The 17,759-nt window shown below is 40.7% G+C and overlaps 1 protein-coding gene and 1 long non-coding RNA gene across 7 annotated transcripts in view; one reads left to right on the plus strand and one right to left on the minus strand.

Moving 5' to 3' along the window:
• NAV3 (neuron navigator 3) overlaps positions 1-17,759 on the minus strand; it is a 436,309-nt gene that overhangs the window by 325,957 nt on the left and 92,593 nt on the right. For all 6 annotated transcript variants that reach the window (XM_079991796.1, XM_079991792.1, XM_079991797.1 and 3 more), the window contains exon 2: positions 3,519-3,922. In XM_079991796.1, coding sequence (XP_079847922.1) covers positions 3,519-3,590 — 72 coding nt within the window. In that variant the 5' untranslated portion in view covers positions 3,591-3,922. The remainder of the gene's footprint in view (positions 1-3,518; positions 3,923-17,759) is intronic.
• Positions 15,385-17,759, plus strand: part of LOC307224763 — a 30,709-nt gene continuing 28,334 nt past the window's right edge. The window contains exon 1 of the long non-coding RNA XR_013842737.1: positions 15,385-15,677. This is a non-coding gene — a long non-coding RNA (uncharacterized lncRNA). The remainder of the gene's footprint in view (positions 15,678-17,759) is intronic.

The following is a 17,759-nucleotide window of genomic DNA, read 5'->3' on the forward strand; positions in this document are numbered from 1 at the left end:
CAGGATCCAGACAGCTCTCTTGATTGGGAAAGCAGGGACAGGGTGAAGGGCAATTTTACATGTCATCAGCTGATCTCAGCATCACATGGAAAACTGACAACATTGTGGGGAAGGAAAGACAAGGAAATGATGGTCATGAACTTGTTCAATTAAGGAAGAAAAAAACTCATTTGAATTTTAACGTAAGCTGTTGTTTTGCTTCATATTTATAGAAAAATGCTATTTAATTCCCACAGGTATACAAAGCTGTAACACTTAATCATTAGAGGCTTTTTTTCCTGAATAAAATAACACACACATTTTGTATTTTGGTTTATGAGATACATTCACACATTAGTGTCATCTTGTCAAGTTCTTCTCCAAGGCGTTCAGAGGTGGAAGACAATTTAAACACTGACAGCCGAGTTCTTCAGGATTGCAGATGCAAGAGCTTTGGAGAGGAAATGTTTAAAAGCACTGCAATGATGTCACAAGTGTGTGAGTACAGGAAGATCTCCATGATGCCACATCAATCCACTCACAGAGAATCTAGTTAGCACTGAATATACAATTACCCCAAGCCAAGAAAGTAATCAGACCAAACTCTCTTTCCCCTCCCTGCTCCCCTCCCCTGCAACTCGCTTCACCTAGTGCTTATCAATAAATATGAAGCACTGTTCATTTCAGCAACACAAGAACCTGCTAACACAAACAATTGCTAAATAGCTGAGCTGTTTTGAGCACAGACGCAAAACAGTATAGTTGCTACTATGCCTTAATGAAATTAATTTGCGATCAGCTATGTGGTAGCAACAGGAGCTCAAACCTGTTGCTGGTGAAATGCATAGCAGTAACTAATAAATGCAACATTGCAAGGCAAGACCATGTTTTGTAAAAAGTGCCTCATGGAATGGGAACACACATAAAATACACATCTCCTGAGCCCGACAAGGCTACAGCTGCAGCAGTCATTCAAGCATTCCTCTTTGTCTGTTCAGTGCTAGCAGGTGTCCTTTGAAGATAGTAAGCAATATGAGCAGTTTGCATCCAGCAAACTAGTTCTGTAGAGCACTTAAGGAAAAATATACTGCATTCATTGAGGATTTCTGAAAGTAGTTTTACCTTCAAAGTCAGAAAAGGGAGAAGACTCTAAAATCTTATCCTTTATGTTTATATGTTTTGCATTTGTGATATTTTTACCAATGTTAAAGGAGAGAATGCCTCTTCTGAGATGGCACTGATGCTTTCCAGAGCTGCATGGTGATGCATACATGAGTCACAGGAAGCATTGTCAGAGAAAAGATATCATGGTTTGGCTTAGCATTTCATCCACTCTCTTGGTCAGCCAAGAACAAAACCTTTGATACAGTGGGTGGTTTGTCTGGAGTGAGTTTGACTTAGCATTACATGCAAACCAGGCCTATGTAAATCATCTCTTCAGCCTAAATGAGTGGATACTGCCCACCAGTTTAGGGATGGCTCAGAAAGAATCTGTTCAAGGACTCTGGTAGAACTGTAGCTGAGTCAGTGTTGTTATATTATCTTAATTTGTATGCTGCATTTCCACATAACTATGCCCTAAGTGATGAATAACACACAAACTAACACCTATCAATGCATCACTACAATAGACAGCCTGGTACAATTTCATTTAAAATCCAAATATAACAACTCAACTCAACAATACTAACATTGTGAAATATTAAGTTCATTACAAGGTCAGCAATGTTAGTTCCCGAAACATTGACCAGTGCCCTGTGCTCAGGAATTGCAATGTTTCCTGAAGTCATAAAAATGAGCAATTTTTCCAAGTGCTGTCTAATTTGTTAGCAGCTGTTGCTTCACAAGCAGAGAAACACTTGATTTTCTTATGATATTTTTTTTGTTGGAAATGAAAATGCAGACATTAAAATTCAATTCAACAACCAATTATAGTAACCAATATCTTCAATACCACTAGCAAAATAGATAAATAAGGTTTTCAATGGTTCTCACCAACCTGACTCCAGTTGAAAATGGTGGTTCTATAACTGAAGTGTTGGCATTTCAAGACTGAAAACTTGGGATGTAAAACACTAGAAACTGGATTCATACCTATCAGTTACTTCATACACAATAGACAAAATACAGTGCAACCACAACAATCAGCAGATTTTTCAAACCACACCTATTGTTATACAGACAACCATAAAACCCACCACAGGGCTATGAAACTGAACACAGGTGACATTAGAAGGAAAATCCATTTCCCTTTGCCTCAATGGCAAACATAGCAGTCTTATGTTACAAACATATACCCTCTTACCTGGAAGTAAGTCCCATTGAACTCAATGGTTCTTACTTCTGAGTAGATATGTATAGGATTGCACTGTTATTCAACCTTCTGCCAAGTATGACATACTGAGAAGCCTAAGTCAGCCAATAAAATGTCCTAACACCATCAACACAAACTAAATGGGATAGATTTTGCTGTTCAGACATCCATGAAGGCAACCAGACTTCACTAGTAACTGCATTTCTTCATAGCTTTGCACACAGCAAATGGAACATATAGAAACAAGACAAGAAGAAACCATTCAAGGCCAACCTCCTTCTCAGCAGAAGGATATTCCGAAAATATCCACTGGTGAACACCTTACTTTTGCCACACAATGTCTCCTCTACAGCTACCCAAAAAGGCTTTTTTTTAGCGCACGTAGAATTGGTGTTTGTGGTTTGCTTTTTGTTTTTTACAAAATGAAGATCAATTGACTTTCAACTGGTCGGTGTAATGATCTGTCAGAATCAAGGTTCTCCATTATGGAGGGAGCCTCCACAGACACAAAGGTTCTCTGCTGTAGAAGTTAACTTTCATCCCACAAAGCAGACAGGAGAATTCACACAACACTGGGGACAGGGATAAACACACACCTCTGCTGCACCTGTATTCCCTCATAGCGTAATAACAGCTGTACAGGGCACCTAATAAAAACATTAAGTATTCTTCCTCATCAAGTTTGTAAATTACCCCAGGAAACATGAAACAGGATGTGGCTATCCAATAGCTTAATTATTCTATTTCCTTCAGTTAAAGACCATTTTTTAAAAGCAAATGCAACACATCTGATCGTTCTACACATAATGCTAACAAGCATTAATTACATTGAAATGCAGTTTTCACAGTTACCATCGGAAGAGTCTGGGAAGAGCAAATTGTCACTCCCATCGCGAGGAAGAACGTATTCAAACAAGGTCAGCACAAAGTTAACAATATTGCTTACTACAGGAGACATTTGGCACAGAGTCAGGAACGGCAGGAAAGTGAATGTTTTTGACAACCAATTTGCCAGATAATTTCAAGACCCTTTGGAAGTCAGATTATCAGGTAGCAATGAAAATCAGCTGCACAGAAACAGACTGATAGCAATAAGGATACATATAAGAACACATTTAATTTTACACAGTGTTTTGTAAAGGTTAGAGCATTCAAAAAAATATATTTGTGGAGAAAGGGGATACGAATTTTAAAAGGCATTCAATTGTCAAAAGTAAGTTTTTACCTTTTTCTGATCTTCTAGCTTGTGGCTGAGCGGATTCCTTCCATGCCTGCTCATTTCTGAAGGTAAATCCATCACATCCGTTCCTTGTCCCTCAAAATGGAATTTGTACCTTGGACAGCAAACTAATCCACAACGTATGGGCTATGGACACAGAGACGCACTGCTTTTTCCATCACACACCTTAGTGGAAATTCACCACCTCCAAGGAATGGTTTAAAAATCCAGTGACTGGGTAGAGGAAATAAATTTCACGATTCTCTCTTCGGACCTTCTGAATCAACATATCGTTCTTAAAAGACAATACATCCAAAGAGAAATGTTCATCCGCTCCTTTAAGCTCCAACTGTTATCTGTTGCTTCCTATACAAGCTTCCATTTTTAAAGGTTACATCCTGTCTGTGAATCTGTTGAGGAGGGGGGAAAGACATTTAATTATTACTATATTTTTCTTTTTATATGTGGAAGAAGCTGGTTAACTGAGAAGCAAATTATCAGTAAAAATATAGTATACACAAAAGGTTTATTCAGTCATTTCCTCAACATATATACTGAGAAATGTCCCATCAAAGAGTCCAGTGGGTCTTATTTCCAACTAAGTGTGATTGCCCAGTCTTCCCTTTTGCCCAACACAACGTACTGAACAGCCTTTAAAGTAAATGCATTTATTGGAAGCCCCATTGGTTTCAATGCAGTTTCCAAGGATGAAACTGCAACCTTATGGCCAATCCTCAAAAAGTGTGAAATTGCAGCTTTTAACCCCTGGCTCATAACCAACAACAGAGCAACAGCACCTTGAGCAACACAAAGCTAGACTAAGCTAGACGTGTCATCTTCCATGGCAGGTAGGTGCATGAAGTTATCAGGCAGTTCAGATATAGGCAGCTTTAAGGATGAAGGGTCTCAAGACTTGCTGGTAGAGTGACAAACACTTTTGAGGTCCACCTGCAAACACCCACTCGGAGTTGTGGAGCCCTGGGAGGTGATGAAGCACCCTACTCACCCAAAAGGGTGATGTTCACGGGAAGGCAGTAAAAGGTAAAGGTAAAGGTACCCCTGCCCGTACGGGCCAGTCTTGACAGACTCTGGGGTTGTGCGCCCATCTCACTTAAGAGGCCGGGGGCCAGCGCTGTCCGGAGACACTTCTGGGTCACGTGGCCAGCGTGACATCGCTGCTCTGGCCAGAGCCAGAGCCAGAGCCGCACACAGAAACGCCGTTTACCTTCCCGCTGGTAAGCGGTCCCTATTTATCTACTTGCACCCGGAGGTGCTTTCGAACTGCTAGGTTGGCAGGCGCTGGGACCGAGCAGCGGGAGCGCACCCCGCCGCAGGGATTCGAACCGCCGACCTTTCGATCGGCAAGCCCTAGGCGCTGAGGCTTTAACCCACAGCGCCACCTGCGTACCTTCCCTTAAACACTACCTTCTTACCTTGGCAGCGCTGGCTCACAGAATTTGTTGTGTGCAGTTAGCATCACACAGCCTGCTTCCTTTCTGTAAATGTGTTGCACTAATTTAATGAATGTGGCCCAGTTCACCTAACCTTTGTGTCTTGCCTCCTTATTTCCATACGTGGTCACCATCAGTCCTTTAGTCACTGCCTTGTGAATCAGACTAGCCCAGGCTTCCTCAACCTCGGCACTCCAGATGTTTTGAGACTACAATTTCCATCATCCCTGACCACTGGTCCTGTTAGCTAGGGATCATGGGAGATGTAGGCCAAAAACATCTGGAGCCCCTTAGCACAATCAAGAAAGCTACAGACAAAAAGACAGCAACAGCATCTTAAGGACAAAACAAGATGTGATGGCAACAGACCCATTCAAACTCATGTTTGTACTGATAAATCAGATATGTGGTCTGAAAGCAAAAATGATGCATTGGGGGCGGCGTGTTAGTTTGACTTTAATGTAAAGTAATTAAGAGATAGAAAAACAGAATTCAGTGGTTTGTACCTTTTTGTAGAAGGACATAATAGATCAATGAAGTGATAAAATGTGTAACTACTATAATAATAATAATAATAATTAATAAGTAGTAAAGCAGCAGATGCTTGTTTTCAAGTATATGCTAAAATCTGTAAAATATTGAGTTACTTAGTGCAATTAAAAACTAAATTCAATTTGTATTAACTTTTTTTAAAAAGAAAGTTTCTGTGATTTTAAATATTCATTTTAAGTGCATAATATTTTCAGAACAGCACTGTCTTGGGAAAAGGTAGGGGGACATAGTTGAGATGATTTTTCTTCATTCATCCTTGGACCACTATTTTCCAGTAGGTTGGAGCAGTTGTTTTTCTTTTAATCAGGTAAAACTTTCGGTGTCAAGTTAGAATTCTGCCATATTTCTTGTAGAATTCAGGAAGACTGGGTATGCTAATCATGGCCTGCATGCTTCAATAATAATGCAAAAATTCTTATAAAACCCCAGTGTCACATTTCATGTTATGTCTGTCTGCATAGTCAAAGAAGTTTGCAAAGTTAGAAACAAAATTATAGAATGGACTGACATTAGCATTTCACCTCGGGGTCTTTTAATGCCATTGCTTTGTGAGATGTGTCTTGTGGGAGGGACACTATTTTTCAAGGCGGGGAAGTCCCTTATCATTTATCGTCTACCAAAAGCTGGAGTCTGTCTTGATTCATAGAGTCCCCCAGAGCCACTTATCACTGGCCCAGCAATTTGTTATTTCCACACAAAGCATTCTCTGAAATTGGCTTGAATTCTGGCTCTACCCCTGTCAAAAAGTCAAATGAATATGCCCTCTATCTTCTCCCTGCCTCATTTTCGAGTAAATAGCAGCTTCCCTGTACAGATTGAGATGCCATGCACAGGACCCCAAACCTTCTGTTATTTATCATTTTATTTCAGTCTTGGAAAGGCTGCCAAGCAAGTATGTCCTTCCTTTTATCTCCTCCATCATTCAATTTGTTGGTCACCGAGCAGATAAGAAAGAAAATATATCCAAGGTGTACTCTAGACAGGTAGTCAATAACAATGTACTCTCACCCTGCTTTTCATTGCAATTTTCCTATGGGTTTAATGTGCAAGATAGGTGTGTCCAAGGCACAACAAAACCTACATCATGGACTAAGAGTGAGTGACAGTCTTGAAAACAAAATTACAGCTAAATTGCTGGGGACACATATGCCCTGGATGAGTTTTTCTTTCTTTCTTTCTTTCTTTCTTTCTTTCTTTCTTTCTTTCTTTCTTTCTTTCCTAGTTAAAAATCAGAGATATAACCATTCTATAGTAAAACAAAACAAAGCATTGCACTGATTATGAAGTATTAAAGAACCATTTTGCTCAGTATTGGAGATAAAACTCCTACCAACCACGAGCAAGACTTTTCTTGAGAAGGCAAGTTTCACATCTGAGGCTGGGACTAGTACAGGTGTAGCGATCCGCACAGGCCTTGCTCCATTCCCTCTTCAAATGCTTCTGTTTGGCTAAAATGTATTATTGCATTGTGGTAATGCAGGAGTTAAGGAAGCTTTTTCAGTCCTAGGGCTGCATTCCCTTCTGAGCAAACTTCCTTGGGTCACAAACCAGTGGTGGGCAGGGTCAGAGGCAAAAGTGGCCAGAGCAAAATTTTTACCTTTGTACAATAGGCTAGTTTACACACACACACACACACACACACACACACACACACACACAACCTTCTTTATCCTCCATCTAGGCAAGAAAGAGGCATTACCATCATAGTTCAAGGATGAATTCCAGCCAAGCAAAAACACGCAAGCAGGGTGCAAAGGTGGGCCAACTAGGGGTGTGGCCTGAGGGTCCCAATAACTAGACAGATAGGCGCAGAGGGTCATTTGCAGACCTTGGCCTCAGGTTCCCTCCCCCTCCCGCCGGCGGTGATAATGCCTCTTTTATTGACTGAATGGAGGGGTGTGTGTGCACCAATTTGGGCTCTGTCTGGCCACTCTGTATAGACCCAATAAAATTACTGGACATTACTAACTCAGGTTCATTAGTTTCAGCAGGTATCCCTGGTTGAATACAACCCATTTTAGAAGTATAAAAAGTAGACATAAGGGGTTTATTATATTCTCTGGTATTCATTCTATTCTCTGGTATTGTGGTGCCCTGTAATAAACAAAGCAACTCAGATACAGGAATGATCTTTGGCTTAGCTCAGCAAAGAGAACTGCTGTTTAACTCACAGCACTCTATCATCCTGACAGCAGCAGTGAGGAGGACCATGCAGATCAGGTAAGGAATACAAGGTACGGAGAGCAAGAAAATCAGACAGGAAGTTGTACAGTAAAGCAGAGAGAAGTGTGCTGTAAGAGTACCAGTGAGAATGGCAGGCAATAGTTTCTAGTAATAAGGTGGGAGATGGGTGCTGCAGAAAACATAATAAACAAGGCAGTAGTTATAACATAGCTCTGGTACTAAAGCTTCTCCCAATGTCCTTGAGGAGCAATCAGTAACTATGTAGCCCTTTTTTCATATTTCATTTCCCAAAAAGCAACATAGTTATGCTATACATGGAGAATGAATGGCACACCATCACTTTTGGATGCTATTATTCTAATGCAAAACAAAACAAAAGGTGGGACACAGGGTCATAGCAGTTGCTATATTGCATCACATTAGAGATCCATCTGAACACAGCAAACTATATTCAGCAGAGGTAGCCAAATACCCAGACTCAGATTACAAACAGGGCATATGAACATAGCCTTCCCTAGAGTTTGTTCCCAATTCTGGTAAGCAGAGCTTATAGGGACACTGCATGTGTCATTAGTGGCTATGGAAGAATGACCACCATACAGTTATGTTAATTGTTTCTGGAGTTAGTGGGTCTCAGAGCACCCTAGAGAAATAAAATCTATGATGACAACAAGCCCAAACAAACATAAGCACGCTTGAAGCTCATCAAAATCAATGGGTATTAAAAGTGCACTCAAACCTGCAGTGACTTCTGACCCTTGTGCTTATCATGAATTGGGTAAAGAATAATTTGTTTGTTTTAATTTAACCTGTGTCAATTCATTTGACCAATGACTGTGAGTTTCTTTATTTTCAGAACCCGAGGTTACAAAACTAGAGCAAGGGAATAAGGTCTATTTGAAGTGTTAATATTTACCTTTTTTCATTTTTCAGCACAATGCAACATTGCCAATTTAACAATGAGCCACAGTGGTACACAGTATACGAGTATTAGCCCCCACACCCTAGAATAGAGACTCACACAAGAAGATGGTATTAAATAACCACAACTTTATTAGCAGTATGAAAGAATCTGCAGCATGGGACTAAACACCTGCAGGCTGAATTTTGGAAGATAGCAAAGGAATGCCAAAAAAATATTGCTTTCATTGTTTGGAAAACACCACCTGGCATAAACCTAAACACCATCTTTAAATTGGAGATGTTCTCATTGCCAAAGGGGAGCGGAAGGGGAGCCTAACCCCTGCCATCCAGCAGGGCACGTCCTCAAACCAAGCAAAAGCCTCAAGCCACCTTGCAATGTAAGGTGGTTTGTCAGATGGCCTTCGCAAAAGGTGCCTTGGGGTACTTAACCTTAAATGCTGAAAATGCCAAGATGTGACAAATTAGCAGCCAATTAAGCCAAATTAACCACACAGCCCTGATCAGAACAGCACAGGAATAGGTGAAAAGGGCAATCCAGGATGCATAAAATAATTTGGTTAGAGAACAGTGCTGATAATTCTTACAGTTCTTGATGGTGACTGGCTAATCCTGCACTCTGAAAAGGGTACATAGGTGGATTGCTAACTGACACTTAAAGAAAGGAAGAGGGCCAAGACCCTTTTAATGGGAGACAGCTGCCCTCCTCCTATTGACCATCAAAGGTATTGTTAGATGGACTGATTAAGTGAATTTGGCCACAGTGAATTAACTGTGCACTGGTACAATCCAGCCTAGATGGTCTCCTCCTATTCTTCTTTTGGACTAAAAGAAACCCCTCTGTAGGCCTGTGTTTAGAGCCTTGCCAAAAAGCTGTATATAACCCTGTTTAAGAAACTGTTTTCAAGAAACCCTGTTTACTAAGGGAGCCTGAATCATTACTCCAGTTTCAACATACACCACGTGCTGTTAAACTGAAATGCACACTGTTCAGGATGATCCTGGACTTCACTGAAGCCAAAAAAAAGACTTCCATGTGATCTAAACAGGCAATTGTCTATTTTAATGCTAGTCAGTATTGTGTCCATATATTGTTCTTCAGCTTTCGGAGCAGCTTCCAAACATCAAAGAGGAAACAGTCCCTGCTCTATATCCATGCTGCATTTGTTTCTATTACAATTGAGGACCTATAGAAACAGAAGGCACACAAAGGTGTCTTGCACACAAGATGCCAGAAACCAATGTACCTAAGAAAAACGGCTAAGACATAGATAAGAATGATTGCATTAATCCAACTGCCTTTTACTTAGATCTAGCCCAAGCTATCCTTTCTCCATTGCCACTAAACTCATTACACAGTTTGATTTACTTACCTCTCAAGACAGGTACACTTTATTTCTCCGATTACTAACCTTTGGCTGCTTTACAATAGTCTTACATTGCTTTACATCTCAATTAGCTGACTATACTATATTCAGTTAGGTCTTGCTGACCAACTTTACAGGTACTCTAAAAAATAGAATAACATTTGACTTGAGAGTAAGTGCCACTAATATACTTGGCTAAGATGAAACAATAAATAATCCTAAACCATATGAACCTAGCCAGAATCAATATACTTCAGAGGGCATATTGCTGGCAGATGCAATAGCTTGCATTGAAATCCTAACCATACCTAAGTAGAAGTAAATGCCATTGAATTCAATCGAGCATAATTCTAGGTAGGTATGCTTAGGATTGTGCTGTTAAATGTTGATATTGTTTGAACACACAGTGACACGTGACACTTCTAACAGAGAGTCCACCAAAGACCTTTCAAATATTAGCTGTTAATTTCCTCTTTTTGAAAAAATGTTTGTATTATAGTAATCTTTAAATGTAAAAGAAAAAACCATACACCGTTAACAACTTGAGCAAGAAACTGAACCACAAGATCTACAGTGTTTTATTTCTTCCAAAATTTCTGCCTAGTCTGTTCATCAAAATGTCTATGAAATGCATCAGTATATTCTAGCTATGTTACAAGAGGTCAGAGAAGGTTTATAGAACAAAATCTACAAAGAAGGGGGGTGGGGGGAGAGAGGGAGATTAGAAAGTTGTCAGATATTGCTAAAGCCTCAGAGATTGTTTTATGGATGTCTCCCAAACTAACAGCTAATAGGCCATTTTCTTTAATAGCTTTTTTAATAGTTACGGGTCTTCTCTGCGGCTGACCAGTTGGTTTGTCAGTGCTGTTGATTTTGCTAATCTTTCTCTGGGCACCGTAATAGCAAGGTTAATGTGTTTTTCTACCCTAGTAAAGCTCAATATTATTGATGTGCTTAGGAGTCAAACATCTAAAGTTATATTTGTTTTATGGATATTTTCTTATAAATATTTTTATCCAATATTATGCAAACTGCTCAGAGATATCATTAAGTGGCCAATACATTTTGTTAAATAAATAAAAAATAAATAACATGTTTTAACAAATAGTTGAAGTGAATATTTTAACACATGTAAAAAACGGGGAATGGCAGAATCAACACACCCTAAAATGCTATGAACCACTAATCACTTACTGTAAGAGGTTTTTTAATGTGACCAAGGAGCTCATTGACATGGAGGAACTTCCCCAGTCATTCAGCAAAAGAACCCAATAAATTTTATGCCCCACCAACCCTCACACTGTCTCCCCTAAGCTGGGTGAGCAAGGCCCTGGGCTTTGGGAAGTAGGTGTGAGGCTCTGGCAGGGTCCTGGAGCCCTCTCACCTCCTTCCCAAAGCTTGGAAAGCACTAACTAGGCTTTGGGAAGGAGGCAGGAGGACTCTAGGATCCCTTCAGAGGTCCACCCAGGTCCTTTCCAAAGCCCAGTGACTCACTTATCCAGCTTTCAAAAGGTGGTACGAGGTCTATGGGGCAGCTGCATGTTGGTGTTAGCAGTTTCACTCCTCCGATGCTACAGATGAGATTGTTGTAAATCACATGCCTGTCTGGGACAACTCTGGGAAAGAAAGAAGTCTTATCTCTTCTGCTGCGGGTACTATTACACTGTAAAGGTAAAGGGACCCCTGACCATTAGGTCCAGTCGTGACGGACTCTGGGGTTGCAGCACTCATCTTTATTGGCCGAGGGAGCCGGCGTTTGTCCACAGACAGCTTCCGGAAACACCATTTACCTTCCTGCCGGAGCGGTACCTATTTATCTACTTACACTTTGACATGCTTTCGAACTGCTAGGTTGGCAGGAGCAGGGAACGAGCAACGGGAGCTCACCCCGTTGCAGGGATTCGAACCATCAACCTTCTGATTGGCAAAGTCCTAGGCTCTGTGGTTTAACCCACAGTGCCACCCGTGTCCCTATTACACTGTACTTGCACTTTTATTTATTTCTTTTTGTTCTCTCGGACCTGGAGAGAACAGATGCCATTATGCCTTTGTCTGTACATACTGTGTAATTTAATAGTAGATGAGATCTATGATATCTCACTCTTCTTTCTGTGTTTTGCCAGAAGATTAGTGTGCATATACCAGCTGGTATATGTCGCTGAGTGCACTGGAGAAGGAAGGAAATGCGCGTACCGAAGGACTCTCAGAGTTTCAGGGACTTGCAGGCACCCCCAGGGCATTTTTCCAACAGTTGGGCCACCCTGCCATAAAGGAACTTGGTGAACAGAGCAGGTCCCTCTGATGAAATCAGTATGCAGAAGTCACTTCTGTGTGTGTCAGTGCAAACATCAAACACTGGATCTAGTAGTCAAAGGTCACTGGTAGCTGTTGCTGAGTTCACTTGCACTACACATTTTCTCCCCAAAAGACTACATATTCAAGTTATGGAAAACATTGCAGAGTTCAGATGAAGTTTTACAGCCCTTTAAAGACTGACAAATTCATTATAGTAAACTCTTCTGTAGGAGTAGCCAATTTGGTGATCTCCATAAGTAGTATATTCTGCTGCAAGAGACTAACATGGCTAGCTTGGTGCAAATCATAAAGTTCAAGCTTTCCGAATGCAAAGTATAAAATTGAAAGTCTTGTCCACACCTTTCAGGTACTGCAATCACCGGATTACAGAAGTTATTTGATGTAGTATAACCAGGCAAGGAGTGACAGGTCTTGGACTTATTATTGCTGGAAGCCTTCTCTGTGGTAAGGCGTCTGACCTGAGTACTGATGCTTAAGCTGTAAAGGCAGATCTCTTTAAAGTCTACATTATTCCTTAGCAATAAAAAGTGATAGTAGCTGGGGAAAGACCCTTTCATCTGCTCCCACTGCAAATGCTGCCCCAAGCAGCTGTTTAAAGCCACCAAATTATAAGCAAGTCCTGCAACCATCTCACAAAACTCAATCCGAAAGTAGGAATGTACAAACAAATTGATTTTTTTGTTATTCCTGTTCGTCTCAGCAGAGGATGCTACATTCTTCAAATGGTGTTAAGATATCAGTAGGAGAAGGAGCTGGAAATGTACACTGAAAGTTGACCCATCTCCCCTCCTCCAGATTTAGAATTCACATACATTCATTAGATATCAATGATCTGAACATATTTTGCTAAAATTACTTTTAATACATAGAAATATTTGTCAACCATTCTAAGTGTTGTCCTTTTGAATTCTGCCTGGAAACTAATTGACAGCCAATGCAGTCGGGCCAAGATTGATACTACATGCTCAAACCATCTTTCCCCTTGTAAATTATGAGTAAAACTAAAGGTAAAGTAAAGGTACCCTTGACCAACAGGTCCAGTCGTGACCGACTCTGGGGTTGCACGCTCATCTCGCTCAAGAGGCCGGGAGCCGGCGCTTCTCCGAAGACAGCTTCTGGGTCATGTGGCCAGCGTGACTAAGCCGCAGCGGGGATTCAAACCGCCAACCTTCCGATCAGCAACTCCTAGGCACTGTGGTTTAACCCACAGTGCCACCCGCGGTCCCCTATGAGTAAAACTACATTCCTACTAATCAGGTCATAACAGCATCTTAAAATGCTATCTATATTTTAAAGGGAATACAGAATAAGATTATTTGGTGTAGTACGTCTAATTCCTTGGTTAAAATGCATTTGATATCAGAGGTGACATGAAAGAATGATTATAGTCTTATTATGAGTAACTTTACAGCTTTAGGACTAAAGGAAATTCTTACTGGACCTTCCATTAAAAAAACACCCACATACTTTAAAAGCAGCTATGCCTACTCTGAATTTGATCAGAGGGGAAGAAGGATATTAACTCTTTTCAGCCAGATTTCCCAGTTGAAATTACACACACATATATACTCAAAGCTGCCATTTAGCCCTGCTGCAGAAAAAATTACAGGTACCTGAATTGTGCTCATATTCTTTCTCCAGCAGAGCTAATAGCTGCTTCAGAGATGGACACAATTTATACTGGAAAAAGAGCCAAGGGGATAAAGGGTTACAATTCTCCCCTCCATCAGCACTGCTGCTCAGATCAAAATCAAAGTGCACAAACCGTGTGAGGCTGCTTTGAAGTTTAATGTAAAACAACTTCAGAGGGGTTTTTAATCAGATTGCCTATGCCATGTCTCTTCTGGCCATCAGGCACATCTAAAGGCATGCTTACCAACCAGCTGAAAAAATAAACAACAGAAACCCAATTCCATATCGCAGAGAACACAATATGTAGCAAGAAGAATAAGAGACCACGGAACACGTGTCAAAACTGATGTGTCATACAAGGAATGCATTTGCTTCCTTGCTGGCATGATTTCATGTTCCAGAAATGCAAAGTTCTTCCCAAATCTGATGCCTTTCCCACAGCAAATTAAAACTTGCATAAATATATATATATATATATATTCCAGCTCTTTACAGATGACGCACATACAACAGCTCTGTTTATATCTAGCAGCAGCATATCCAGAAAATCCTGTTGATGCCCCCATGGCTCAAGGGAAGTCCTAAAAGCAAGAGCCAGAGTTTGGTTTTACCCCTTTGAAATTTGGCCTAAATTTGCATCTATATGTAGATTAGTATATGCAAATTTTCTGGCCAGAATCTTTTAAAGGCTTAGCAATGCCCCTGCTATTACAGAGTCAGCCTGCACTTGAGAAGAATGAATACAAACAATCTGCAAAAGCAGGTGGTTATGAATTTAACAAACTTTGCCTCAAAATTTAAAGCAAAGAAGCACTATTGATACATAACTCCAACCTGCTTTTTGCTCAGAAAAAAAAGAGTCAAAACCTAATGGGGAGGCCTTTCAGATACTGTTGTGACATGTGCCAACTTCATTTATTATCAGTATTGTAAAAGTGGGGAGGGGGAGCCTGGACAGGGTATGCCAACAACACAAAGGCTTCAGAAGACACTAATTAAAGCAGAAGAGTAATGCGGTTAGGACTAGTCAAACAGGAATGCTGGAGGGATGAAAAGATTGTGGAACTAAAAGTAATAATTTCAGCTCTCCAAGGGCAGTTGTCATCTCTGCAAATCATTTTCACAGGATGAGTGGTAGTAGATCAAGTATGAGTGTCTGGACAAGATACGTCTTCGCCTTGTAAGTGTGGCTTCATGGATATATATTTGATTAATTTAATGCCACTAATTAAAATTTGCTCTTGACACTTGATAAAAAAACAGAGTAAAGTGTGCACCAGAGAGAAATGAATAAAGATACCCATGGTAATTATAGTGAGGGACTCCAAAAGGTCATTTTGTCCTCCATCCTGGTCCCAAAGCCCATGTTCTCTCAAGCCCTTTATTGTACTTTGATTTCAAAACCAGCTATAACAGAGATGGAAACCCTGCACTGTTTCACTGGGCTCCCAACTCTCCTCTGCCACAACCATTATGACCAGTGGTCAGTGATAATGGAAGCTGTGACTTTTGCTGGGCCACAGGTTTCCACATCCCTGTACCACAGCAAGCAACCCACTGCTGCAACTACTGAACTAAAATAGCAAATGCAGGGAGTTTTAAAATTGTCAAATGGCTCTGTCACTACTAGAACACATGGAACAGATTTCTAAATATTGCAAGAAGGATCGGTAATGCTCTCCCAGTGTTCTGCTTATGACCATGCCTAGCCAACGATGCCACACCTTCTACTTCTGGTTTCAGTAAGTACTCTGCCTAAATATGCTGGCTCTTGCTAATGAAAAGGATTCTAGGCCTCCAGCACTTAAATCTCAGTTCACCAACTTGCAGTCATTAGGGAAATGCCGGGGGAGGGGGGGTTCCCTCAAATTTCTGACAAATAGCTTTTTTAAAAAACATATGATTTCAGTGTGAAACACTAGGCTGAGGCTAAAGCAACTTGGGTGCTTGTAACACCAATGAATACCATTATTTGAGCAGAAAGAGCTGATTGCCTGCAATTACCATTGCTATTTCTGCCCCAAATGTTATCAGTGCTTAAGGGAAGAACAGAAACACAGCCCTGAAGAGCATAGGGATAGGAAATTTCAGGACAAAAAACAGAGGCCAGGGGCATCACATATTTCTTCCATGTGTCATTTCCATGCCCTTTCCACTACAACCGCTTTCTTTTCAACAAATGGTTCTTACCCTTACCAAAGGGTATATGGGGTATCAGGGGAGAAGGAGTACCTCTGGCAGGGGACAGGTCATGCTACTTCTGAGATAGTTTGTCCACCTTTGGCCCCCACCCCGCACACAGCTCTCTCTTATGGTTCCTAGAAGCTGTCAGCAAGCAACAGCGTACAACAGCAGGCACACCCCAGGAATGGCTTTGATTGGCCAGCTAAACCAGGTGTGGGTAGCCGATGGGTCTCAAACCCATCAGTGTGTTAGGGACTTTCTCTTTATGTGAAGACACGCCCTAGAAGATTGAACATACAAGACCAATAGTGGGTCCAACAGTGATTTCTGCATAGGCTGTCCAGACTTGCACACTGGGGGTGTCACTTTGGTGCTGCTAACACAGTGGTTTTAACTCCAGCCACAGAGACACACTCCATTGTCTCTCAAGACAGCAATAACAATGCTTACCAATTATCTCAATAATATGCTTTGCACTAAAAGCTAATTTTAAGAGCATTTCAACTACAGATTTACTTTATTCTCTTTCTTTTGCACCCAATTTGATCATGAAATAATCTAAAGTAAGCCAATCTGTGTTCCTTTTCCTTTTCCCATCAATCATCAGAGCTTTCTTTTTCTTCCAAACAACTTAGTGTGCCTTGCAGATAGTTCCCAGATAGTCCCCAAACTAACGCTTAGCTTTACCAGTACAACTGTGTCAAGTGCCTAACTCTCTCTTAATTGGTTTTCTCCAGCCTAAGGCTTCTTAACTAGAATTCAAGCACAACGCGTAAGACCCAGGAAGATGGGAGAATATCTGTTAGGGGATGTTGCTACACAGCAAAAAATAAAGAAATTATACTCTTGAGAAAATCACATGAGTGGGTCATCCACCAATATATATCAGGTATATTGGATGAAGTAATTTATTAAAACTAACTATAATAATGAAAATTACAAAACCCACATTGAGGCAATATTTTTATTAGACCAACAAAAATGGCACAAAATAGTGCACAAGCTTTCAGAGCTGTCCAGAACTCTTCACCAGGCCAATGTTTGTGGGAAGATAGCGGGAAGGATGGTTACTGTTTTGCTTTGCTTGTGTTTTTATTATGTATTTTGTGTTTTTATCTTGTCAGATCTATGGATGATGGGTGGTATACAAATTTAATAAATAAATAAATAAATAAATAAATAAATAAATAGATGATAAGATGATAGATGATAAGATAAGATAAGATAAGATAAGATAAGATAAGATAAGATAATAAACAAAAGGGGGAAGGGAAGTGGCTTGTGCTAAGGCCACGTTTCTGCATCTTGTAAGAGTCTTGCTGCTGCTGTTGTGCTTCCAGCACATTTACCATTACATCTCACCATTACATCTGAACATGGGCAAGTGGTTTGTTTCCCCAATACAAAACATGAGTGTCAAACCTGGTTCAGCTATAACATCTGGTAGTGCAGAAGCAGCTGTGAACTTTCCTTCAGGAACCTATCCATTTCCTCATTTATGCTAAGCCATGCTGTGGCTTAATGTTGCATGCAAAGTGGGTCATAATCTGCTTTATGTGCAGATACAGAAGAGCAGCATAAAAGGAGGCAAACATGCACTTCTAGAAGGCAGCATATCTGCTAGTCCACAAGGATCCTGC

The sequence above is a fragment of the Podarcis cretensis genome, assembly GCF_951804945.1.
Source record: "Podarcis cretensis genome assembly, chromosome: 10".
Taxonomy (NCBI): Eukaryota; Metazoa; Chordata; class Lepidosauria; order Squamata; family Lacertidae; genus Podarcis; species Podarcis cretensis.